The following is a 26,739-nucleotide window of genomic DNA, read 5'->3' on the forward strand; positions in this document are numbered from 1 at the left end:
AATAGGAAAATCATCTTCAGTGCATCGCATAATCCAATGAAAAGAGCCATCCTGCAACAACAAATTCTGAAATAAATTTCATAAAATACTTTTAATTGTGATACTTTTCAGTAGCTTTTCAATTCCCAACACATTATGCAGTAGTTGTTGACAAAGACTGATAAAACAGTGACTCATGTCGCCTTACATCATTCAGTGTGAACTTTTTAATCCCTGCAACGGGGATTATCCAAGACTATGTCATTAAAGGGATGTAAAACAAAGCTCCCCATTCTCTTCACAGGTGCAACAAAGTACCTTACACCACCTCAGGCGCTTAAGATCCATTGCAGCTAAATTAATGGTCAATGGGATTACAATAAATGGATCAAGGAATCTGTGCTCAGAGCTATATTTACACAGCTCCCATGTGGGAAAAAGTCATATAAGCAGATACATCTTAAAAAGATCCAGCAAATGTTACCAGGATTTGAATCCAAACAAGCATGAGTAAAGTGTTTTGCAAGTTATTTTAATCATTGCTTAATATATTAAGTGCTTACATAACCTTAGATTAAATACAAGTGAGTGCTTGCAGAAAACTAGCGACCTGTGTGTGACATTTGCACTCAAATTTACAGAAGGCAATTATTTGCTTTATGTAACTACTCCAAAAAAAGATGTTTCTTTGTGAAAAGTATTACATAATGCATATTGTTAACATGATCTTCACTGTAAAAAATGTGGGCAGTATACCTGTAATGATGATGATGAGCTGCAATTATTCACTTTTATGTATCAATTCAGAACATCTGACATTGTGCTCATCCTCCGCACTTCCTCCGTGAGATCACAAGGTCTGATAAACATTCCGTTAGCAAACAAACGCGCACTTGTTAATTAATTCAGTAACAACCTTCATTTATATCTGACTTGATGTTGCCCATAAACACTTTTTTAAGGAAAGAAGACCTTAAAATGTACTTGTTAGACATGAATGTGACGCTGTAAAGCTGGTTGTTGCTCACACTGACTAAGGTTTCCCTGCACTTCCAAGTTCTTCTGATAGTTTAGGTGATTATATTTATTTGTTCGTTTCAATAAAATTACGATTTGGGACTTTCGCTGCATTATATTATTTTCTTTTACTGACTTGTGGACCTTAATAGGAAGGAGCGTCTTCACTACTTAAATCTTAATCAAGGCCAAGTATGCACCCTAGAGCAGCGGTCCCCAACCTTTTTTGCACCACGGACCGGTTTGTGCCCGACAATATATTTTCACGGACCGGCCTTCAAGGTTTCGTGGATAAATACAACAAAATAAAACTAGTATCGGTACCGAAAAAAAGAAGATTTATTTATAACACACGTGAAAAGATCCATTCAAACCGAGTTAACGAAAAAACGATAACAAAATAATGCTAAAAACCGATAAAAACCCTGAAAATCATACATTTCACACCCGAGTCTCAACTCTCGCGGCCCGGTACCAAATGACTCCAGTCCATGGCCCGGGGGTTGGGGACCGCTGCCCTACAGGATAGGAATTAGAATAACAGGCCAGTTTATGGCAACACCTTACATATTATGAGTTAGTATTAGCTATACTGCACAGTGCTTCAATATAAGACTAAATGCATAAATAAACAAAAACGACAAAGTGCACGTACTTTATTTGATATGCTGTGAATGGCTGTCCAGATAGCACAAAATGGCAGCAGGACAATGACTATATAAGGCTCCTTTTCACTTATACAAGAAACAGTCTTTGTTTAGATTTTGGCCATTCATCCTGCACAATGACAGGAATACCTACAAATAATAAATATTGGTTTTTATAAATAGATAAATCTGTCCATATTTGCCCCCCCCCCAATTACCCCGAATTAACTACATCCACTAATAAAGTGCAGCCAACTTTTGAAGACTATCACTGGAAAACTAACTCTGACCCGAAAGGACTGAACAATCAACCCCTGAGATTAACTATCCAATGTGCTTGCAGGACAGGACACGGTGAACAGCTGTAAGTGCTACAAAACATCAACATCGACAAAAAGAAATGAAAAACAAAGTTTGAATAGTTGTAATGTTTAAATGTCACTTAGTTTTTCTTTTTTTTCTTTACAATCCCATCACATTTATGTAATACAAATACTAAAGATAGAATTAGGATAGCATGTGTTTGTGTACAGTAGCACTCCCCATGATGAAACAAGTAAAATCAACATGAACATCTATTTTCAAAAACACCAGCTGTCCTGTATTATCAGCCTAGAACTATCTCTAAGGAGACAAAGTCAGGTACAGCAGCTTTCCAGCCACTGTGATTTCATACTGCTCTATCTTGGCTCAGTGCTAAAGTCACATATCTGACAGTAAATCAGGCCAAGTCCCAGGCTGGTCACTGATCATCATTTGTGTGATAGATGTTCAATAGTTCAGTATACACTAAAGATCATTTTTCCTATGCGGCTATGTTGCTATGACCCCAATATGGCAGGCAGACTTTAGCTGCACAGACTCTGGGCATGTCAACTGAAAGACTCACATCGCCAGGCTTATGTCTCCCTCTAGGGGGTGGATTGCAACTGACACTCTCTGAGCCTCCGGGCTCACAAGCCTGAACTAAATCCTATCCGCTGACTGAGTGCTTGTGGTGTGTTACTTTCCATAACGAAGCTCGATCATCTTTGGCTTTTCAAATGTACATTTCAGGTTTCAAGTCTGAAAGCAGCGAGTCTCACACACAGAAGATGTGAAATAATCACCAGCGCGGGACATGCAGGTTCACCCTACGCCCAGTGAACCTGAGATCCTCCCTTTGATTGCCGTTTGGCCTCCATGATGCAGAAAGCTTCTTGCTCCTCGCTTATTTCCTTCTGCCTCTTCTCGTCCAGAAACGATACCAGAGAGTCCCTCATGTCCACCACTTCGATCATCTCCTGAAGGATTCGCTCTTCTTCTGCCTGCTGCTCTGATGTCTTATCTGGAAAACGAAAACATATTCACACACCCAATTCTAATTAATAACAGACACAAACATCAAGTCTAAGCTGAATAGTGGTTCTTGCAAGTAAACTCTCGTCCTCTCACTAATTAGGGGGAAAAAATGGATAATTGGTACTGTACCCCTCCCTTCCCAACATCTGCTGACTATGATGCAAAAACCTTTCTGTGTAGAAAGGCTGCCAGACTTGCCAGGAATGTATTTTTATTTTTCCATAGAAGCAAAAGGCCCCTTAGTGAGTCATTTCAAACTTTCAAACAGTTAAATTGCCAAGGCCAAGGTTTGTACTTTTTTATAGTCCCTTCAGTTATTCCTCTCCTGTCCATACTTGCCATGAGGAGAAAACATTTCCAACTAAATATCTATTCATTGCCCTCTTTCAGTGGAAGAACACATTCCATACATTTCACCTAAATCTAATTAAAGCTTAAGCAGACTGGAAATTATCTACTTGATATGTCTGACTCAAAATGCTGAGCCCATTATTGCTCTGTTGAAAGTGCTTCAAAGGCAATCTGTGGCCTGTTTGGGCCAAACCGGGGACTCTTTGACCTTTGTTTGATGTTTTCTGGAAATAAAGGCTAATATGAACTTCCTGCTCAGTGCACCAGTCTGTGTTAATTAATTGTAATATATTTAAAAATTCTCATCAGGTAATAGATGATGATTATGGGACTGCATTTTGGCATGTGCATCCCTGTTTTTTTGCTCTTTAAATGGACTGTTTACCTCCATGCAACCAAAACCTGATTAAATGTGATTAGACTAAAAACAGAAGCCGAATGCTTATGGTGCCAGAAGTCTTATCTCTCTATATTCAGTTATTTGTTTGCAGAAAATGGTCAAAATTTGTTTCACTGCACAATACACTACCTGGAAACCCCAGGGGAAACATTATGAACGGGCGTAAGTCACTAGTTTAGTGGCATTAATGCTGGAAGAAATTATGGTCAATAAATAATCATATGATATGTAATTTAGTAAAAGAAAAAACATGTTCCAGTAGTGTATAGTGTCCTACAAAATGCAGGACATGAGTTAATGGGACAACAACAAACGTGGCAAAGACAAAGAAAGCATTGATGTGCTCATTAGTAGGACAAACATGCACTGCAGTACGGGCCTTGCTCGGCCTGGTGCCTGTTTAGAAGTTAGGCTCCTCCCTTTAACTACATCAAAGACACTTTTAGTTACAAGTCTTTCTGTGTGCACACCAAAGTACCCACCATTTATCTCCATGTATTTCCTGAGCTCCAGCTCCAACATGCTCTGCTTGTCTTCGAGTTCCAGCTGTCGAGACCTGCAAGAGAAACAAGCATCAGCTGAGTCCTGTCAGTAGTAACGCTGTATGTTATCATGAGGACCGACAACAAACAACATTTCACTGTAAAAAAAAAAGACTGGCTTTTAGCATTGTGAGGTCAGCCAGTCACCGCAGTGTTTTGATGTGAGATCTGCTCCGTCTACCATGTCACTTGTATACAGATGCTCTGTTGTATTACTTGTATGACTAGACAAACTTTTACTCCATGAAATAAAGAATGAACCAGTGAGGCTGCAGACTTACGCCACCATGAGTTCAGACTCCTCGGAAACCAATGCATTCTTTTCATGAACGAGCTGGATCCACTGTTCGATCATATCAGGAGAACCGCTGCGTTCTGCAAGGAAAAAATGGTGCATATTTTCTTTAAGAAAACAGGAAGATGTGTTTTTTTTGGGTGGGGTGGGTTCTCAATAAAGTGGTGAGGAGGAACCAGATTTATTTGCGGCATCTGACACAGCACCCATGTGAGTGTTTGTCTACAAGCCCACACGCTAACTTGCATAAGGATTCCAAGAGGCTGTAATAAAAAGAATTCAGCTGACCTACAAATTTAGGGCTAGATTTACTAAACAGACCAAAATAGCATAGGAATGCAATCCCCAAATAGCGCTCATACGTGTGGTTTACAAAAGTTTCACGGCTTTCTAAACAGAGATGCAGTCAGTTCATTTTTATATCAAGGGCAGATAATCAGACATGCTGGTTTGTTTAGTGTTAAATATTGCTGTAGTTTGAAGTAAATGGTGTGTTGCAAATCTCAGTAATCTCAGTTTGTGCACTTGGTTCGTATAAAATACTGCTAAAAAGTCGATTGAAAATACAGATTCTAGCTGTTCAACAGTCCTGGGTCTTCTATCTCATATTTTTGTGTCATCATGTGCCGAATGTTTTCAGCTGGTGAGAGCTCTAAACTGCAGGCAGACCAGTTCAGCACCTGGACTCTTCTACTACAAAGCTATGTTGTTGTAAAAGCTGTTGTAAAAGCTCACAACAGCACATTCTCATGCTAAAGCATGCAACATGCATAGACAACTTTCAGTACTGATGCCGTCTTTCCGGATGTGCGAGCTGCTAATTTCATAGAGAACATACCATTAGAGAGGCATGCTTTTAAAGTGAAAGCTGTTAACAAACTGGATGTTTGACTCTCCTCTTTAGTCCAGAGGACACACATCATTCCCACAAACAATTTCAAATTTATCCATCTTCCTCAACTATGAATCTTTATTTATGTGGAAGCATACACTTTTAGAATGACTTTATACTTCCAAAATAAGCTTTTTTTCATCGCAAATGTCCGGAGATATAGAACAATACACCCCAAGTTCTTTAAATATGTATAAAAAAGATGATCTGATCTTACCAGCCTCTCCTCGCAGTGTCCGCTCCAGAGTCACACCTTTGTCCTCCAGGTCTTTGTAGGTCACCTCAATCTCCTCCAGTCTTCTCTGGATAGACTGTGAAACACAAAATCAAGAAGTACATCTTGACAAATATTTTATTGAAATTGCTTTAATTTCTTGAAATAGGCTTTGGTGACAAATCTGAATTCCATATAGGGCAGATATATAAAAAAAACATGCAATTGAGCCAATTCTTGTAAAATGGATATGGATGAGTTACACTCAAGGGTTCACCCAGCTTCGTGGCATTGCTCGATGGTGTGTGAAGACAGATGATTGACAAGTACACTCCCTCTCCTGCATACTCTAATAACTGTGCAAACACTGAGGCGCACCTGATTGGATGAATGCCTCTGAAGCAGATGAATGGGCTGTCCGCTTCTGAATTTTAAACGTAAACCAACACGGTGACTCATCTGCAAACTTTCTTTAATATTAAGAACAATTTTCTGCAAAAATTTGTTTCTCTTAACATTTTAGGTGGGATTAACAGCTGATTACAGGCTGATGAATTTGTCTCCACTACAGATTGCCAACTGCTAGCTGTGTTGTGATTTGCATGTGTTTGCATTTACTGGATTTCAATTTTATGCAAACTGTATGACTGGCTGCAGCAAAAATGATTAGTAAGCATGGATTCACATAACTTTACAGATGATAAAAACATATCTTAGAAATGACATAAGTTACAATATTGTATAATAATAATAATAATAATAATAATAATAATAATAATAATAATAACAATAATAATAATAATAATAAATAATTATGTGCATATTCATTGCTCCACCAAGTGAAGTTGTAGAAAAACGGACCAGGAATGAGTTTTAGATCACTCACCTGAGCTTTGCGGAATCGCTGTAATTCACTCATCCTGGCTCGCCGCTCCAACGTCTTCATCTTCTTAAACTCCAGCTTCTCTGCCTCCACGGGGTCTGATGGCACACTCTGAAACTAGAGGTAAAGTAATATTACAGTTAGTGCAAAATATCCTCCCCCTGAAAAACTGAAACAAATTAACTCTACAGATATCCTTACTTGGTCATCAAACAAGTCAATGTCTTGTTCGTCATCGTCATCGTCCTCATCATCATCGTCGTCATCTCCTTCGACGCCCTCTTCTGAGGTGTGGTGGACATGTCTGAATGTTGTTTCTGTGGGAAAAAGTAAGAGTAAGTGTTGCAATAAGCCCAGATTGAGCTAAAACTAAAGAGATGAGTTGCCAGCTTACCCACTCTCCCCGGCTGATTAACGTGGACACTCAGCCGGGTGTCTCTGCTGATCCTTGGTGAAGAGAGATTCCACGGAGAAAACTTTGATCGCACTCTGGCCTGCCCACTTGGCATCTCTTTTCTTCTGAAGCAGCGTCGATTCCTCTTCTCCCGCATTTGCCCAGCAGTGCTCCCACTCCAGTAGCCCTCCTCTTCTTGCCCATCCAGGCCCTCTGTTTTAGGAGGCCCTGCATTAGCTGAGGAAGAGGAGCAGGAGGAGGATCCGCCATGGGTTTCTGAATCCGAGTCTGCGCTGAAGCTGTGGAGATTCACCAGCTGGGTTTTTTCCTCAGCGGTCAACTGAAGCTTCCGCAGTGACTGTTTAGGACGGGAGTCTGGTCTTGCTTTAGAGCCCTCCTCTGTGGGAGTCGGAGATGAAGGTTCTTCTGGGACGGTGAGACTGATGAGGTGGACTGTGCGAGGCTTTGCTACTGGGGGAGAGGGCTGATGGCTGGGAGTAGTCTGCCGAGAGCGACGGGGCTTTGGAACTGGACATGGAGTCATTTTTTTTGTCTCCTCCACCTCCTTAATGGCTGCTGCTACCTCAGATTTAGGTGGATGGTCTGTGGGAGTTTTTGATACAAGTGGTTCTTGGGAGTCTTCTTTTGACTCATATATGCGGTGGTCCTTTTCTTCAGATGTTTGTGATTGTGTGTGAGTAGGAGGACCACAGTCCAGGGTGTTTTCATACTCCTCATCTGACGGCGATGGAGTATATTCATCACTGGAAACTCCGTTTCCTTCTTCTGTCTCTCTCTGAGTTCCTTTGCTTTCCTAAATTGATAAAAAGCATGAAAAAAATGTTTAATTTAAATTAGCCCACAGACTATATACAAATTAGTTAAGTTTATTTAACTATATATTAACAAATTATTTTAGAGATTTGAAATGAAGATGCAATTGTAGTTTCAATAACTCAGATGTACCGTAGTTTTCGGGTCATAAGCCGCTACTTTTTCCCCACACTGTGAACACTGACTGCGGCTAATGCACATTTTGTTTCATGCCACCAAAAACATTTTGCCTGGTAACAGTAGACCAATCAAAATGATGAGTAGTGTATATATTTTTATTGGTTGTTAAGAGACGTTGTAATGTTGTTTGTGCACTGTTCCGTAAAAAAACCATAAGCAATGTAATTTGTGTGTTACCAATACGTACGTATACTTAAAGGTAGCCGTGTTACAGGCGCTGTTCGAGGAAAAAAAGCCTTTGCAGTATGTATTTTTGTATGTTACCATAACGTTTATGTTACCTTACGGATTAAAAATACTCACGTGTAGTATTTCTGTGTAAATATCTCATATTACAGCTGAAACGCCTTACGGCTTAAAATCCGGTGCGGCCTGTAGTCCAGGATTTACGGTAATTAAAAGGATTAACAAAAATATTGCATCAACTGTTGAGTGATTGCAGCCATTTTTAAATATATATAAATGTATATATTTAATGTGATGTCACATGAAATATTAGGACTGTCTTTAGTTCATATGTGTGCATGCCCCCCTAGTTGTATCTTGCGAGACAGGAAAATGAAATGAAAGAAATGTACGTGCAGTTTGGTTGAGATTAGGCATTTCCATTGGCTATTATAGAATAATCCACTTCTTTAACTTCAGTAATGTAGTCCACTCCACTTTTCTGCATCTGGCTGAATGTGAGCAGGCAGTATTGTACTGCATGCTTCAGATTTCCTCCTGCTGCTTCTGTCATCTGTCACTCTGTCATTTATCATTAATAAATGCTAGTGACTCAGAGCTTTTAGAAGCCATCCATGCATGGATCACACTGCCTACACAGTTTTACTTTGGATTATGAGCAATTTATGATGTCTCCATACTTTTTTTCTTCCCATCACACTGGCACAGGTTAACCTACCCTTCAGCTGTACAAACAATGCTATTCAGGAGCTGGTCTGGCTTTTCAGGTGATTTTATCACCACTTTGCAGCTTGTGATGAACACGGCTTTTTCTCTCATGACTAAATCCCCATGATCCTAAAATCATACAGCCCTATGGTCAACGGACTAGATTTTTTAGCTTTTTATGCTGTTGAAAGTGCTAGTTCATTTGTCCACTCCTAACATTCCCGCCATCTCTTTGATGCTTTGTTTTGATTTGCAAATTAAGGATAGGCCGCTTCTTTTGCATGGAGAGTACCTTTGAACTCATGTTGTGGGTTTACAGCCGTTGCCTCAAAATCCAAATACTACACTTGGAATATCTTATAACTGTCCACAAAACAGCTTCTGAGTGAATGATACAATTAGGTTTGGCCTCTCGGAAAAAAACTAAATTAAAGCTAAAAACACAAGGCTACATATAGGCTGTAATTCTTAAACGCTTCGTCCAATTTGGATGCAAATAACCTTGAATTAAAACTGTGTCTGCACTAAGCTTATCTTCATCACATAGCTAAAAATGAAATATGTTAAAAAAAAAAAAGCCCAAATAAGATTCACCAGCAACTAACAAGTAACCCTTCTTAAAATTTGTATCTACAAGTTCCCTCAGCCCCTCCCTCCTGTTCACTTGTTTGAAACGTACCTCTGTTGTTGAAAAATCAAAGCCATCTACCAGTAAATGAAATCATCTTCCTGCTGTCTTGAATAAACCCTGCTCACCATAACGACTGTCACCATGCGTTCCCCCCTTACCTCTGTTATTGTACACTTTTCTCTTAAACCAGCGGCAGTAACATCTATACTTTAGAAGCCTGCTGCAGACCCCAACAATGTCAATAACTTTTAGTCTAGTGTATTTAAAATCCTAGTCTCTATTAGAATCACTGACACCTCTTTAAACTGGTTTCAATCCTCTCTCTCTCTGGCCTCACTTCAAATCCCACCCATTTCTAAATACTTCTAGTGTTCCTCAGGGATTTGTCCTCAGGCCTCGTCTATTTATCTCCCTCATCTTGGCCATATCTTCCATAAATTCAATATCAATTTCCAGGTTATGCTGATGACACCAGCTCTATCTGTCCACCAAATACTCCTTTGCTGTCCCACCCACATCCATCTGTGTTAGCTTCTAGGAAAATCCAGTTCTCCCCCAACTTTCTCAAACTGAACAGTGATGAAACTGATGTTCTCCTCATTCGCACCAACACCACCATTGACACCTCCTCAGTTTCTCTCTCTCCCATTCCCAGATTAAGAGTCTGTGTGTCATCCTTGACAGCACACTTTCCTTCCAAGCTCACATCAGTAGCGTCACTCCATCCTCATGACATTGATTGCCTCCATCCATCTTTCACACCGAACGGTATTCCTGTCCTAATTCACACCTTGGCTATATCTCTCACTGATTACTCCGAGTCCTGTCTCTTTGGTCTTCCTCTTATTGTTTATAGGATATTGTTCTTATCATCCTTGAACTGATCCGTAACTCTGCTGCTTGCATCATCACCAGAATTCAGTCCGTTGGTCACATCACACCTGTCCTTCAGCAGCACTCAAGTTAAATATTGCACTAATTTCAATATTCTGTTCCTCAGTTTTAATGCCACCCTTAACCTTTCTTCACAGTACCTCTATGAGCCTCTGCACATCAACAAACCCATTCGCACTCTTACGGCTTACGGCCATACCACCCTGAGCACGCCCGAGCTCGTCTGATCTCGGAAGCTAAGCATTTTGTTTTTTTTACCTCTGATTTCTCGGATGGGAGCCCGCCTGGGAATACCAGGTGCTGTAAGCTTTGGAGTGGCTGTAGCTCAGGAGGTAGAGCAGGTCAGCTGCTGATCGGAAGGTTGGTGGTTCGATCCCTGGCTCCCCCAGTTTGCATGCCAGATATCCTTGGGCAAGATACTAACCCCGACTTGCTCTCTGATGCATCCATCGGAGTATGAATGGTTATGAATGACAGTTAGAAAGCACTCACCGTATGGATAATAGTGCTTGTGTGAATGGGTGTGTATGGCGTGAATGCGGCGTGTTGTATAGAGTGCTTTGAGTACTCCAGGAGAGTAGAAAAGCGCTATATAAGAACCAGTCCATTACCATTCACTCTCAAGTCTTTTTCTTCTATCCATCTCACTGTGGCATCCATCCACGTGACTACCATGGGCTCTAGAGCCTTCAGCTGCTCTGGCTGACCCGTGGCTTCCCTCCCACCAGAGATCCATAACATAGACTCTCCCTCTGCTTTCAAATCCTGTCTCAAAATGCACCTCTATAAATTGGCATACTCATTATGATTACCTTCCACCTGTCATACAAATCTGTGTTCCTAATGATTTTATTTATTGTAAACTTGTTTTGTTGTTATCACGATTACTGGGCTCTAACTGTATGTTTGGAAACAAATATTCTCATTAGATGTATCTCCGCAATCAAGCGAGTCCTGCTGACACTGAACCCGTCAGCCAGAAAGATGATGCAACTGAAGATTGTGTAACAAGAGCATAATGAATAAGAGGACTCAACATGGTGTCTGGAGTCATCAGCAGCAAGCAACAGCATGGTTTACATCAGTTCTCTTCAGTGACCCACCTCACAAGATGTTGCAGGCCCATTTGCCAGCTCTTCAGAGTGTAGCTCACAGTAAAATTTCCCTGTGGAGAAATCAGAGATAAAAAAAAAAATGTTAAAAAAAAGAAACAAGAAAAGTTGAAATTTAGAGACAAGTGAACGCTAAAGAGGGAAACCCCTGCTGCTTTCTTAAATTATTCATCTCCTTTTAGTCTGAGTACAGACCCCTTTGAAAAGGGTCTGAGCGCAAATGATTAATTATACACATAAATAATTAAGCGGTGATTCACTTATAGGAGCAAAATCTGATCTTGGCTTTGAGAGAACAATCACAGTACTGATGCAAGAGCTGTTGAAAACATAGATATAAGCACTTTATACACAATAATACAGCATCAAGCAGTTTCACGGAGGAGTGCTAGATAGGCAAAAAGACAACAAAACCGAAGGAGTTAGACCAGATATGGACTAAAGCTGCCTCTTTGACAGTAATCACCAGCAAATACTCGAAGCTTCAGTCAGCGTGGGGCGGATATCTAATATTTGATTCTATAACAGCTTTGAGAGAAAAAAACAACACTTTATAATGATAGTTGCTGTAGCGTTACTCTAGAGTGAAGAATAAGATGTTAATCTGTGGTTTTAGCTAAGATGGTATATACACCTATAGGTAGAGCGACAGATATGGATATAGTTGAAAACTTGAGTATAGTCAAAATATAGAAATGTATAAATTCAGCAACTAGGAGTCACCTGTATCCTGGTCAAAGGTGTATCCTCCTAGCCTAAGTGTGATGTTGCATCGAGCGCAGGTGAAGCAGGTCCGATGGAAGAACTTTCCCACAGCACTGATTCGCTCCAGCAGATAAACCCTTTCACCACAGAAGTAACACTCCTCACTGTTTGTCATCAGCGCAGGAGTATCCGGCTCAGGAGCCACCTCGGCGACAGGATCGAGCTCAGAGGAGACGGGAGATGCTAATGTCTGAGGAAAAAGGTCAGACAGCAGACTGAGATTTAACAACAGAGCACGATGATTTTTAAAGATCAGTATCATGCAGAAAGCTTGCACAGTCCAGCACGAGTTGTTGAATCACACTCACACTGTCCTCATCTCCCATTCTTGTCGCTGTTCCAGTGGCTTGTTTGTTAGCTGCCAGCTTTTCCTGCAGAGAAAATAAAATAAACTACCACATGACCTGATTTTGTTGAGGATATGGAGAACAGTTACAAAACAAACATGATTAAACAATATCAAGGAGTAGAACAGCAAAAGCCACTTCCTCTGAATTAACATCTAACATCTTGTCATCACAAACAGGAATCCCAGACAAAGCAGACATGTGAGTCACCAACAGCTCGAGAACACAGACCGAAGGCCCCGGAGTGAACTCCAGCCAACAAGCTAGTGTGTTTGAAAATATCTTTATCAAAGATTCCTCGGTGCTGTGTAAACAGTGAACTCAAGGCACAGTGGGCGTACCTTACGTCTTTGCAGAGAGTTGTGCTTCAGCTTGCTCAGGAAAAAGACAGCTGACTGTGTCCGGGAGAAAGACAGAGACTTGGACGATGGCTGGAAGCCTGTGGGCTCTGTTGCCAACAGAAAATGCAAAAATGAAAAATGTCAAAGAGGGACACACAGCAAAATCATCTTAAATTAGACTAGAGTGCTAATATAAAGACACCTGAATGTGAGTGTTGGCCTACTTGCAGCTCTTCAATACAGCTGCCCAGTATATTCTTAGGGCACTGTTTTAAAAATTGTCAAGATAGTATAATTTATGTTTAAACCTCTATCAAAAATATGACAAATCAGTCTTAGTTGAATTTTCAGTGGCGTCACATCAAGCAGCAGTTGGATTTAACTTGTCAATCTACATAAAAAAAACCCTCTTCAGCTGCAGTTCTGACTATCACTCCCACTCTTTCATCATTCAGATAAGGTTACCCAAGACTGACAGCTTCCTGCTGTCTGCACATCAGTCAGCGGTGCACAAGCACAGCATCACAGAGTATATCACACCCACCTCAGCTCATTCAGTACCTCCAAAGGCTGAGCTCACATCTACACTGAATAAGTCCACATACTGAAAAAAAGAAATTGTACGTATACCTCTACAAAAAGCCAGGGGAAACCCTTCCTTCAGCGCAGGAAAAGCAGAACCCCTTCTAGAGGCGCTGCTCACATCAGACCCCCGATAAGTCAGCTCTACACGATGACTGATCTGTCTGCTGCTGGGCTGGCTCAAGTGCAGGAGAGCAGCACAACCAGTAGAGGCTGGCTCTGAGCACAGCACTAGCCACTTAAGCCAAATGAATTCTGGGTAATATGCTTCTTAAAGGGGTAGCACTGATTTGAACGTTTCTTGAACATTTTTCAGTGGGAGGACACCTGAACCTTTTAAGGTGATTCTAATGCTGCGCTGTGTCTAGGCAACAGAGTTATGTAAGACTGATATTGCTGTCACTAATAGCTACTAATATATACTACATATATATATATATATATATAAATATATTTATAAAATATAAGCTTATATTTAAAGAGATGTTTGATGGACTGTGGAATTTTGCAAATGCACTGATTAAATTTGACTTTCTTAATATTTGCATAGATGATGAATGTCATAGTTTTGTATGTGTGTGTATGAATGTGGGTTGATTGATTTCTTCATTCTAAAACTTTCACCTTTTTTTGGTAAAGCGAAACCGCTTTGGATCTGGGTGAGGTAAAGAACCATGGTCAACTTGTCTATGTGATCAGTGTTAGCCAGGCTGTTGGGAGACATGACAGGGGGGATGCCCAGCTCCTTCTCCAGGATACTGAAGGCCAGTTGGTTGTTGTGAACACAATTAGACTCATCCAGGGAGGACATATCACTTGGAAGGAATGAGAAAACAGCAAAGACGGTTTGTTACATTGATTAGATAATGATTGATTGATTAGAAAATCAAAGCACTCTTGTACTGCCGAACAAAAACTAAGCAGGAACTCACATGAGGTCAGGTCTGAAGTGGTTGATCAGAGCACACAGAGCCAAACCGGACCTCCAGGACCGTGTAAAGTCTTTTACATTCACATTTTTATAACCAGCAGTGTGTTTCTGACACCATTTCAATAGCTCCTCAGAACCGCCAGCTGAATCTGGGACAGCAATAAACCAGACAATAAATCAGAGAAACCTCTAATAGCTTTTGCAGTTGCATATTTCATGCCAATGCTAATCGCAATCGTGTTTCCCGGTTCATTTAGCAAGACCAGGAAAGAATAACCAGAATAACCAGAATAACCGCCAAAGGAGTCGCTGACCTTGACGCATGTGAAGTGAACTCTCCTTTTGTTTCTTGAACGACGGATGAGTTTTTTCAACATCGTACAGGTGCTGCACCTAAGTTGAGTGACCGGTACATACAAAGAAGATGGAGTCACATGTTTAGTTCACATAGATCTATTCGTTTAACACAGCAGATGCATTGACTAGAAGCCGAGGTCTGATAAACTGCTCTCATCAATTTTCATGTTTCATTTCTTAACACAGCTTTGCTTTGAAGAGCACTTGAAGAAGGTACTAGACTGTTTTCTGCCTCCCTAAATGAACTTTAGGATGAAGGCTTTAAGAAATCTTTATTTCTTAAAAGCTTTATTTCAATCTCTGTTGACTAAATAAAAGATAACACCACTAACCTGATGGGTCTGGATGGAGGACAAGTTAACTCTTTGGTACCGTGTTCTGGGGTCGATGCTGTAAGCAGCATACTTTTTGCTGGTGTTCTCTGGTGTTGTTTGGGACAGGAGCTGGTAGAGGCTTTCACTGCATATTTGTAAAGACAAATAAAACCAAAAACAATCAAAAACTGTAGTATATTGCAAGTAAGGGATAATTACTGGTTAACTGCCTCTGACATTGTCCATTTTTAGCTGATCTGCAGGTACACACCTTTATTTTTTTAACACTTTGTTGCCAAAGGATGGTATTTTATGAGGAAATAAGCTAAAAGTTCCTTTATTATGTAATTCAAGTTTTAAAATCCACACGAACATTTATCACTAAAAGCCTAATTGTTTTATTCTGGTCACATCAAGGACTCCTGCTGAAATAATAATAATGCTTATGCAATCAGAACAACTATCCATCACGCTGATTATGTCAGGATGGGTAGTGTTGCTGAGGATGAGACCCACAGGCAGGCTGACAAATTCTAGTGTGACATTTCTCTACTTTATTCAGTAGTTTTCATTCAATGTGATGTATTTCTTTAAAAGTTTAACGTAATTTCCCTGTGACAAAAAATTACGTTAATATTAGAACTGTAGTCTTTGCTGTAAGGAAACAAAAAGTAAAGCTTTCTTTTAATAAACATTCAGTGTAAGAAGTAAAGAAGCTGGCAGCAACTGCATTAGCAAATCTAATCTCAAAATGTGAGATCATGAAATAAAACCGTGTGCAGATTATTAGCTGTATAAAATGTACTTACCGCTCAGCCAGGACTTTGAGATGTGGGACCCCATTACCCCAGCTCCTGACCATCCATGCTGCATCGAAAGCAGCAAGGAACCCACGAGCGATGCCTGTACCCAGAGGCCAGAAAGGCTGCAGAGAACACGCACTTAATGTCACTTTGTAACAGAAAATGTCACTTTCTCAATTAATTAATAGAAATGGAGTATGCCGTGTCATCAACCACAGAAATATGTTAACCGTAAAAGCCTGTGTGGTGTAAAATGAAACATCCTGTCGACCTTATTTTGAGAAAACTTCATGCAGAGGCTTATCTAGTCAGGCAGACGCAGAGTGAGTAGACACGTTAGACTGTGCTTCCTGCAAAAACATCAGCTTGCTAAAGCACTAAAAATGACGGTGCTAATTTTTAGTGTCAGAGTCAGCGCACTCACACACTATTATAATCGTTATATGGTCAACACTGTTGTTAAGATTATGAGTGTAAAAATAATTGCTTCATGCGCGATTAAACACATAGTTTCATGCATTTCTTTCCCCACGCTAGGTATAAAAATCAGACCCTGATGATGTCAGTGAGACTGGATATCACTAATATGAGGACATCTCTGGCCACAACCCCAAAAATCTGCTGTTTAAAATTTTGTGAAGGGCATCCAATTAAAAAGTTGGCTCAAACAAAGGGCGGCCTTAAAGGAAGAGGAGCTAAAACTACTTGTTTTAAATCGTGAATGATGCAAAACTTCTCTTGTAAAATCCCAAAATTCAAATAACTGTTGTGAAAATGAGCTTAATAAGATGCCTTTATTGATGTGTTAATTCACCAATTTGGTTCTTTGGTTCTTTGATGTCTCCAATTGCCTTGCAATTGTCTGCAAGTTAACTAGAGGTTACTTTTATTTATTTTAGTTCCAGTGTTTCATTAACTGTATGGCATTAGGAAGCAGCATAATATAATTCAATACAATATTCTGTCCCACAGTTATCTAGCATTGTTAAGGATATGAATTAAGGGGAAAGACCCCAAATTGCTGCTCCCTACCTCCACTTTATCTAGCATTGTTAAGGATATGAATTAAGGGGAAAGACCCCAAATTGCTGCTCCCTACCTCCACTAGGCAGTCTCCAACAAGACCAATTAACAACTTCTTCCCTCTCCTCTCCTTGACCAGCGAGGCATTCTCAGCACGGTGCATGCAGGTGAAGTCGAACATCGCCACATCCCGCTGGCCGGCGTGATTCTGAGCAAACTGGAGGTCAGGCAGTTGGCCGCCAGTGGAGAAGTCAGCAGCATCACACGCATAGTTGCACAAAGCCTCGTAATCCACATTTGCAGGGGCCAGCAGCTGTTCTGCATCATTATGATCCTGCAGATATAGAGGGAGAAGTGTATCGGACGACTTCTGGCACCTTCTCTTACACAGATGACATGTCTTACACTTGGTTTGCCGCATTAGCTGAGGGGCCAGGCAGCAGAGAAAGAAGAGATGACTGACAGTTTTTAGTGTCGCTACATTGAAGCAGCAGCAGGGCTGTGTCATCTACGTGCTTTCTTTCTTTTTCTTTACTGGCCAGAGATAGAGCTCATGCCAATAAGAATCACACTTTTCCTCAGTAATAGATGTGTTATTCTCACCTGTTTAATGACCCCTTTCTTTAACAAGCTCTTCTTTTTGGCAGTCATGACAAAGTAGTGGGTGTCGTCTTTGTAGTAGACAATATTCTCCAAATCAATACCTGGAACGGAGAATGGAGAGAGAGAAAGTATGGCGGAGAGGTTGAATGAGGTAAGCTGAAAGCAAAAGCATTTCTGCAGTTTCTCTCAGTGCCATATTTCTCTCAATAGAATGTTTGCTATTCTCTTTTGGTTTAACCACTTTGAAAATGTGAGAGCTTATTGGCCTACACAGGGAAAGTCAGTGTGGATTGATTAGACAGTCATTCAAAGGGGTGTGAGCACAGCAAACACAGTTCAGTTCCTCTAAAGCGTTTCACTGATATGTGAAAGTGCAGTAGATATAAATTAGCTCAGAGGATTCAGGCAGGTTAACCAATAGTTAACAATCTGACAGGAAATTAGATGAGGTTTGAAACGCAGATTAACAGCACTGCTGTTTGTTTCACACTTCACGCTGAACCCGAAGCAGCAGTGTGAACATTTATTTCATGCCTTGAGGCTTGCATTCAGCAAGGCGCGACAAAGGAAAAATTTAATGAAAATAAAAGCACTCATGTTGTTATTAAAAATATTCTGGTTCAGTGACTCAGCTTAGTGAACGCTGCGGAGTAAAACAAGTTAATCCGAAGCCAGCGATTTTCTCTTTTCTTGCTTTAATTTTTAAACATTATACTATAAATAAGAGTAGACAGCTGCTTCACTGCAAATTAAGATGTCCTCCTCTTTTTTTGCCAAACATCACTGCAGATGTCACAGGGATGCCTACCAGTCTCATTGAGTAGCTCTTGGAAAAACTTCTGGTTATAGATGCGGGCTACACCACTGATCTCCTCTACTTGGGTCTCAGCAGCTGTGTGTCTGTTGATGAAATTGGCCGTGATGCCGATCGCCAGTTTTCCTCGCAGCTCTTTGTGCTTGAACCCTGAGAGTTTGGGTAAGAAGAAAAACAGGAAACTTAGCTGATGAAATGCTACATTTTGAAAAAGACTGCTGGGGTAAATTTGAATTGTGCGTAATAACTATGTGTATCAACTAGGCCTTGTGAAATTGCTTAGTAGCCCTTGTTGCATCAGTGGGAAATGAAAGTATTCAAGCATGCATAAGTATTTGTCTCACCATCAGGGACAAACCTGCCTCCCCCAGCAGAGATGAAGACATCAAACTGGAAGGCTGCGGCAGGATGAGACCGGGGCTGCAGTTTTGCCATCCAACCTGTCAGAAACACATCAAACTTTTATGTTCTGCACCTCAGCGGATTTCATCACAAGTTTACTGCTTTACATGTTGGTGGTCTATGAATATTTCCAGTTTTGAGAAACAACAACAACAGTGGATAAAGCAAGCAAACTTAATAGGGAGGATGATGAGGATGGTTGTTAAACGCACATACCATTTTCTCCTGAGGGCTCAATCAAACCCTGGAACTCCACTCCAGTATGCACCTCTACCCCGAGGAGGAGTGCCACCTTCAATAGAATCAACTGCAGCTGACGGATGCCTAAAAATATATGTGGGTGTCATGAGAAATGTGTGTGTAGCATAACCAAAATGCTACAAATACTATCAGTCGTGCACAGATTAAAAATGGTTGCTAATATTGCAATTCTCTCTTTAAAAACTCTTCTGTTAAGAAAATTCAGTAATGTGATGTCTGAAATTTGCTCGTGCTGACCTACCAGAACTTAAAGGTAATAAAGCCACAAAATATGAATGACAGAAAAATACAGAAATTGTGAATCTGAGAGCCTATTTTGTTTGATTAGCAACGATTAAGTGAAAAAAACAACTACACGGTTGAAATTTAAGATTGTATCATGTAATACTAAAAGTATGGGAGCCCCATAAACAATGATAATGCAGTGAGTTTATTTAATTCATTTCAGACTGGCTCAAAACGGTTTTATATATAGACTCTCACTCCAATAACTGACTGAGGCACTCACTGATGTGATCCAGAGAGCCAGAGCAGAATTTGCCATAGAACTTTTTGGCTCCGAGCTCGCGGAGGTCATAGATGGTGTAGGGCCACAGATGGAGAACATTGTTTCTGGAGAATGTCTCCCGCTTCTCCAGCAACACCACCTGAGCCCCCAGCAGGGACAGTTCAATGGCCACTCTCAGGCCACATGGACCAGCACCCAGCACGAGGCACTAGGAGAGAGGAAATCAGCAAACCCTCAGCATGGACGCGATAATAAAACATTTTTAAAGCAAAAGGTGAGGACAAACGAGAACGGTTTTAAGCTGCTCTTGAAGGACAATTAGTATAAAGCCATTTGATGACTGTGAGAGTGTCATGAATTATATATAAAGGGCAAACATTTAACAAGAAATTAAAGGGAAGAGATGCAAAAAACCCATAGAGTCACAGCCCACAATCAAATATGACATCTGAATTGAAAATAAATTGTAGTTTGATGGCTGCAGTTATCGATCCGCAAGTGCAGCAAAGGTTCTTGGAAAGGAAAAAGCACTTATAGATAATCTGTATGATCTTTTTAATAACTTTTTTTGTTATAGTTTTAGGCATAGAATGTTTTCTAGAAAAGTAAGGAAACACCATTATTATCACAGGTTGATACATTTATGTTCTGACTAAAATAAATGCATCAAAAAAGCATTCAATGAAGATTAAAATACACAAAGTTGAGAAAGATAAATGTCATAAAATGCCAGAAAGTCTTCGTGGACAGCAGTACTCATGGCCTAACCTAATCGATTAATGATCCACATGTTGCAAACGCTCTTGCAAATTTAACCTACTCGAGTCGAATTTTAACTTTCTATAATGAGCCACGACATAAATGGATAAACTTCCTCTACTAATGAAGATTCTGTGACACAATCCAAATCTCTGGAAAAGCTACGAGACGTGATTTAACTCTTTTAATGTAGCTGCAATTAAAGAGGAATCTCTATCATGCAAATAGTAGAACCACAATCTCAACTTCTTACATCAAAATCTTTTATCTTTTGAAAATGACAATAAATGACCTTTAGTTGTCTGTACCTTGTTTTTAGTGCAGACCTTTCCTTGCTGATAATCTTCATGAGAAGCTCTTTTATCAAGCTTGGTCCACAAAGCTTTGGCCTTCCAGTAGTTCAGTCTTTCTTTTAACTTTGCGTAGAAGCTCCCGAAATCCTTCGGATCGATCTCCAGCTGCCTGCAGAGCTGAGTGAAATGGTGCTTTACATCCTTACAGGTCTGGGCTTGGACAAAGAGGTCAAACGTAGCATGTGAAGGGTTGACAGGACCTTGGCTCGCCATAGCTGAGGATGTCAAGAAGACCAGTTCCTTTTGGTCACTGGGTTGGGTAGCTGTGAAAGAAGAAGTTATATCGTGACATCATCTTTTCCTACCTGGAAGTAACACCTCCTCGGGATAGGTTCATGTAAATGATCAAACGTTTTCCCACTGTTTACAGCCTTTGTTGGTGTAATGCTTAGAGGTGGTCCAGTTATGTAAAACTCCTACATGCCTTGTTGTGGGAATTTCCCTCCTCGTGTGCACTTAATTATAGTCCAGATGTTTGAACACTGATGGCTTTATGTCACCTGGTTGGCTGAGTCATTACTAACTTCCTCCATGGGGCCCCTGTGGCTCTCTCTATCTTTCTTTTTACAACCAAACAGCCCGCCCACAGCTGATGTGTCATTCTCACATGCAGTCTCAGGAAATTTACTTGCTTGTAAGAAAGAGGACACAGTGTAATAGAAACATGTGGCTAAAACACATGTTTTATTTGCTTACTTTTCAGTAAACAAAAGGGGTGAAAATTAATATGTAATGTTATACTCAGCTAATCTGTTGATTCATTTGCTATTAATTGATGACGGGTAGTTAAAAACACATGGTGGGCAGGGCCTACTCCGAAGATCTTGCTTTGTCTGCCTAACAGTTCAAAATCCAAAGATATTTTATAATATGATCAAATAAAGTATGGGAAAAGGAAAGGCAGTAGACAACAAACTCACATTAACAATCTGGCATTTCAAGCACGGTTTCCTGTGTTTGGTCTGCTGGTAATTCTTTTGTCCTAACCCTGGCAAAACCAAGTTATATACAACTATTTCTTTTTAGGACAGACATGCTTCAGTGATGTCATATGGTTCAAAGAAAAGTGACCAACAAGAGAAGATGAAACATAAATCGAATATAAGAGAACGATAATGGCCTAGATTTTGACTTCTGAAGAATCTTAGCAATTAAAGAAATATGCCCGTGGATCTTTTTTCAACCTTACATCTCTGGTTGCAAGTCACGCACAGCGTTGCGTGAATATGGGCCTGTGAGGGGAGGACCTAACTAAGAACACGGAAACCACATTTCTGTACTATATTACTGCAGATGTAACACTGAGTACAAAGAGTACAGCTATAGGTTTTCAACACCATCTGACCCTAGTGTCTATCAGATGAAGCCTCTACGATGTGTGTAGAACAAAAGAATGTTAAAAGGAACAGTAAACTCCTAAACAATGCATGTCTCATTGTGGGAAATATTTGGTTTAATATAGGAGCTATGAGCTCATATATTCTCGGTCAACATTTACCCAATGTTGGCAAAGATTGTTGACTAACCTAGAATTAGTGGCACTCCTAGCAACATGCTAATCTTTTAAGTCAACAGCATCCTTAAGCAACAAATACAATGTTTGAAAGATGAATTCTGAAAATTTACCACAAGTTAACGCTTTCCTAACAGCAAGCTGAAGAAAATGCTGATGACACCAAAAGTGTGAGGCTGACATTTCCTGTAACTATCACTGTACCATTTACTGGTATTTACGCTTCTCTTCTGTAAAGTTGTCAGCTCTTGCCCTCCACCTGAGACAAAGTCTTTCATTATAGAGAGTACACCTGCATGCTTTGCATGACTGCCCCCGTATGCGTGTGAACACAACTGCATTTTAGCTTTTCCTAAGGCCAACATTCCCATCCTCACATTTTACTACAGTTTCCTGAAAATGGGCATCAAAACGAGGCAGCTTTTGCGTCCGTATGACAAGATGCTAAAAATTTTTAAATAAATCACTCCTCTTATTCTGTTTATTGACTTAATGCTTGTTACTGTGCAGGACAGTTTTCAGTCACTAAAGAGATATCACAACCTGCCATAAACACAAAGATAAACAGTTGTGTTGGTGTGTTAGATAAACCTCCATGGAGATGCAAAACACTAGCTTCAACGAAAGAGGCACAATGCAAATGAAAAAAACAAAAACAGCTCTTGTTCAACTAAAATATCTAACGGTATATTTTTACTTTAATACTCGAACGTTTAACTTGTTACATAGTTTAGAAATATTTATTATTTTTACCCTTTTTGCATTTTATGTAGATTTTAACTTTATTTTCTATTTTCTAGGATTTATTAAACCTTAGTACTTTATGTAATATTTTGGCGGCTTTAACGCAGGAATTTTCCAATTACACCTTAAATCATCTTATCTTATTTTATTATATACAGCTATCGACCTTATATGTGTATATAATACCCTGTGTGTTTCACTCTCTGTGTATTTACACACCAGTCAGTGTTTAATCATTAGTTATAGTTAATCTCTGGCTCTTTTTCTCAGCGTGTCTTTTTTCCTGTCTCCCTGCCCTCACCGCCAACCGGTCGTAGCAGATGGCCGCCCCTCCCTGAGCCTGGTTCTGTTGAAGGTTTCTACCTTTATAAAAGGAGACATTCCTTTCCCACTGTAATCAAGTGCTTATACAATACTAAGTTCCTTGAGTTGAGCGTTGTTGTAATTTGGCGCTATATAAATATAACTGAATTGAACTGACAAGAATACACAGCTACAGGCTATATATAGCAGACTGAGGAGTCACATATGACTTGGTGATTATTTGTCTCCAAGCAGGCTATGAAGTGAACCACTCCTCCCATTAAAAACAGAACATTTAAGAAGAGTGAGGTACTCTTTGAAGACAAAATAAACTGTCAAATCTAAAAACTTAAAAATAGCTCACACGGCCGACTTGATACTTTGATCTAATTCTCAGGGAGGCTGCTGTTTTTATAATCTGTTGTCATGTTCTTTTTTTTCCCCTTTCTTAAAACATGTAAAACTGCACAGCTGAAACCACAAGCCCACAGACATATTTCCTTTTTGTAAGTGTTGCAATGTTAAAAAAGAAAATATTCTCACACTAAAATACAAGTTTAAGAATGGCCACGCGAAAAGAAGTGCCATCTGTGACAAAGGTAAAACAACACACAACCACCATCATCATCATCTGACTTCTGTTAAGCAATTCTAGGCAAGAAGCAAGTCTTCTCGGGAATGTTGTTGCTGACAGCATGATCAGACAGAAAATAGCAGGACTGAAAGGTAATTTGACCTAATTTCACTCACTGCCAGTGGATTGGATTCGAGTGGATTGACCCACCTTATTTAACGTGTAAGCTCTGTGCACTTTGTTTGGCAGCAACGCTGTGTTTTATCAGACTCGTGGATGGATCATATTCTCTTGTCCAGCCTGGCAGGTTTACAGAAGGACATAAAAGAAGAGAAAGAGAAAGGAGAATGAGCGACGCGAAGAAGACGTGAGAGGAAACAGAGAGATTATTTCCTGGACACGTATCTAGACTTTGTGCTGGCATTTTTTTTAATACTTATGTCACAATCATAGGAAACTGTTAAATGAGCAGGCGTGGCACTGATCGCGTTCTGCTATGCCAAAGCAGGATGCAGTCCCAACATGTTACTGTATGCAAGCAACCAGATTGCAAACTGCACCCTGAAACAGGAGCTGACTTAAGTTCAGAGAAAATATATCTTATAGAGCTGCATCATAAAAACTAAATGATTTAATTGCGTGGTTTACGATGGAAGAGAATTTTAAAAGATACGCTTCAGACAGCAGCACGTAATGACCTACACAATCAATCAATAAACTTGAAAACTTATAGAAAAAGTACCCGCCTCAGAGATCGAGAGGGGGGAAAATACAGGCACAATATACAACATTACATTACCAGCTCTGAGGTCGACCTAGAAGCGGGTTTCCTTGAAACTGTGTCCATGCTGTCGCTCCCATTTTTTTGTTTTTTTTCTCCTTTGGTTACAGGTAAGGACGTGGACTGCCTCACCTGCACCTCGCGCCCGCACTACACTAGTGGAGCCTCTTCCGGGACATTCTGTAAAGCTACACACAGCGCGAGCCCCACGTGACGAGCTGTGAGGCGATGCACGCGGACGACAAGTTCTGTGATCACAGCTCAGTATTCATGTTAATACTGCTATAATAATAATAATAATAATAATAATAATAATAATAATAATAATAATAATAATAATAATAATAATAATAATAATAATAATCCAATTATACTTGTGAAACATGTCATCAGTGGGTTTTACACGTTAAGAAAATGCATGGAGCAACCATATCGTGAAACAATGTTTAATGTCAAAGAAGAACTTGGACTCAATTTATTTAACTTGAATATTTCCAAATTTCTACTCCTACTTTATTCTCTTTTACAAGAGAAAAGAAACAAATAAAAGGATACTTGAAAATACATTAATTACAACTTCTACCATTACTTCATAATGGCACGGATAATGTAGGCTACATAGTCCCCCATATATAAAATACTCGAAAGATCCCCGGATTTAGACCGAAAAGAGACATAGGCCTAAATCCCTTGGAGAATGCGACAGGAATTCCGTATACATGCGGAATAAATATGCATATTCATTCCGTATGTATACGGGAGCAGGTGAAATAAGCTTCTTGCTATATCTATCAAATTATTTTACTTAATTATTTGACTCTACGTGTTAGCCCTAGATCTGACTGTCCATGGTGCACTGTGATAGACTTGTTTGGTATTTAGTATGGTAAATGGTAAATGGCCTGCATTTGTATAGCGCTTTTCTAGTCCCTAAGGACCCCAAAGCGCTTCACACTACATTCAGTCATTCACCCATTCACACACACATTCACACACTGGCGATGGCAAGCTACATTGTAGTATGACCACCTTTATTGATTAACTCTCCTGAACTCTCTCAGGCAAGCTGTCTTGTAGTTTCTTTAAGTAGTCATTAGGAATAATTCTCTTGGCTTCTTGAAGGACATTCAAAGCTCATAAATAGATGCAGGCTCCCTTTTGTTTTGTTGTCTATCAAGATGACCCCCTAGTACTTCAGTAGTGTTGAGGTCTGAGCCCTTTGGAGGCCAATCAAAGGCTGATAATCTTCCATTATTTGTTGTTGAATCCAGGTTTGGGATCATTTTCGAGCTGAAACAATGAAGCCACTGCCAATCAGACTAGATGACATTGTATTTAGATTTCCAACAATTTTGAGAAGATCCCCAACACCACTGGTTGAAATGCATCTGTAAAACATGTTTTTGATGAGGATTCAGTGGACAGTAGATGGAAGCACTGAAGGGCGAAATGCATATCTCAGGTCCAGTGTCAGTTCTTTGCTGGGATTTTTCCAGTTTCTTAAGGACATGACTTTTAGATACCATTCACCTTTTGTAAAGACAGACTGTACACCATACTGAGATATGCCTTTTTCTTTTCCTTTTCTCTTTTTGCTAAAAATCTTCAGGAATCACATTGCTGGTTCAAAAAAATTTATGCCTGTCAAACTGTATTATCTTTGGTATTTTTTTCATTGATTCAATTAAACAAATGGGAACAAGTTACGTGCTCTTGTGACAGGAATCTACTAACAAAATGCCTAAAGATACAATTTTGGTTAGCTGTCAAGTTGTTATGTGTAGACACAATACCGGTTCATCCCGTGAGTTAGGCGTCTATTTTAGGCTTGAATGATTCAGCTCATTGTTAAGTGGCACAATAAACAAAAAAACATTCCTCTTAAAATATTCAGGTACAAGGACTAGACTGAAAATGAGTGAAAAACCAGACAATATATGCAGAGAAAAACTTTGAAAGAACTATTGCTTAAAAGCACTTTAAAAATTAAGAAAAAATGTGGCTCCTTGGAAACAAAATATGAAGAAATAAAGACTATGCAAAAGTCTTGTAATTAGACTATTTATATGTAGATAAAAAAAAATGACACTACTGTTCGTTGCATGTCGCTATAAATATGCTTTCAAATCTTTTTCTAGGTCAATGGAAGATTACCTTTGTG

At 39.9% G+C, this 26,739-nt stretch overlaps 1 protein-coding gene across 1 annotated transcript; it reads right to left on the bottom strand.

The window, feature by feature from the left end:
• Positions 1-495: 495 nt before the first annotated feature.
• On the bottom strand, positions 496-24,749 carry mical1 (microtubule associated monooxygenase, calponin and LIM domain containing 1). The gene is made up of 25 exons (XM_005918802.2): positions 24,597-24,749; positions 24,008-24,097; positions 20,619-20,926; positions 19,552-19,759; positions 18,999-19,106; positions 18,725-18,820; positions 18,375-18,530; positions 17,567-17,667; positions 17,040-17,297; positions 15,947-16,062; positions 15,156-15,282; positions 14,781-14,859; positions 14,468-14,615; positions 14,160-14,350; positions 12,954-13,060; positions 12,574-12,636; positions 12,224-12,455; positions 11,492-11,553; positions 6,956-7,769; positions 6,763-6,878; positions 6,565-6,678; positions 5,682-5,775; positions 4,559-4,652; positions 4,218-4,291; positions 496-2,970 (listed from the first exon to the last, which is right to left on the bottom strand). The coding sequence occupies exons 3-25, from the start codon at positions 20,874-20,876 to the stop codon at positions 2,777-2,779; spliced, it is 3,810 nt and encodes a 1,269-aa protein (XP_005918864.1). The 5' UTR covers positions 20,877-20,926; positions 24,008-24,097; positions 24,597-24,749; the 3' UTR covers positions 496-2,776.
• Between the last annotated feature and the right edge of the window lie 1,990 nt (positions 24,750-26,739).

Source organism: Haplochromis burtoni, unplaced genomic scaffold (assembly GCF_018398535.1).
Source record: "Haplochromis burtoni strain Fernald_Lab_line unplaced genomic scaffold, NCSU_Asbu1 Contig_31, whole genome shotgun sequence".
Lineage (NCBI taxonomy): Eukaryota > Metazoa > Chordata > Actinopteri > Cichliformes > Cichlidae > Haplochromis > Haplochromis burtoni.

What these genes read in the sequence shown, in the direction of transcription:
- mical1 (XM_005918802.2), bottom strand. Translation starts at nt 20,876, where the DNA reads ATGGCGAGCCAAGGTCCTGTCAACCCTTCACATGCTACGTTTGACCTC. An exon ending in TTGACTTGTTTGATGACCAA is followed by an intron (nt 6,679 to 6,762) that starts GTAAGGATATCT and finishes CTTTACCTCTAG; the next exon opens with TTTCAGAGTGTGCCATCAGA. An exon ending in GAGTCTGAACTCATGGTGGC is followed by an intron (nt 4,292 to 4,558) that starts GTAAGTCTGCAG and finishes TTTCTCTTGCAG; the next exon opens with GTCTCGACAGCTGGAACTCG.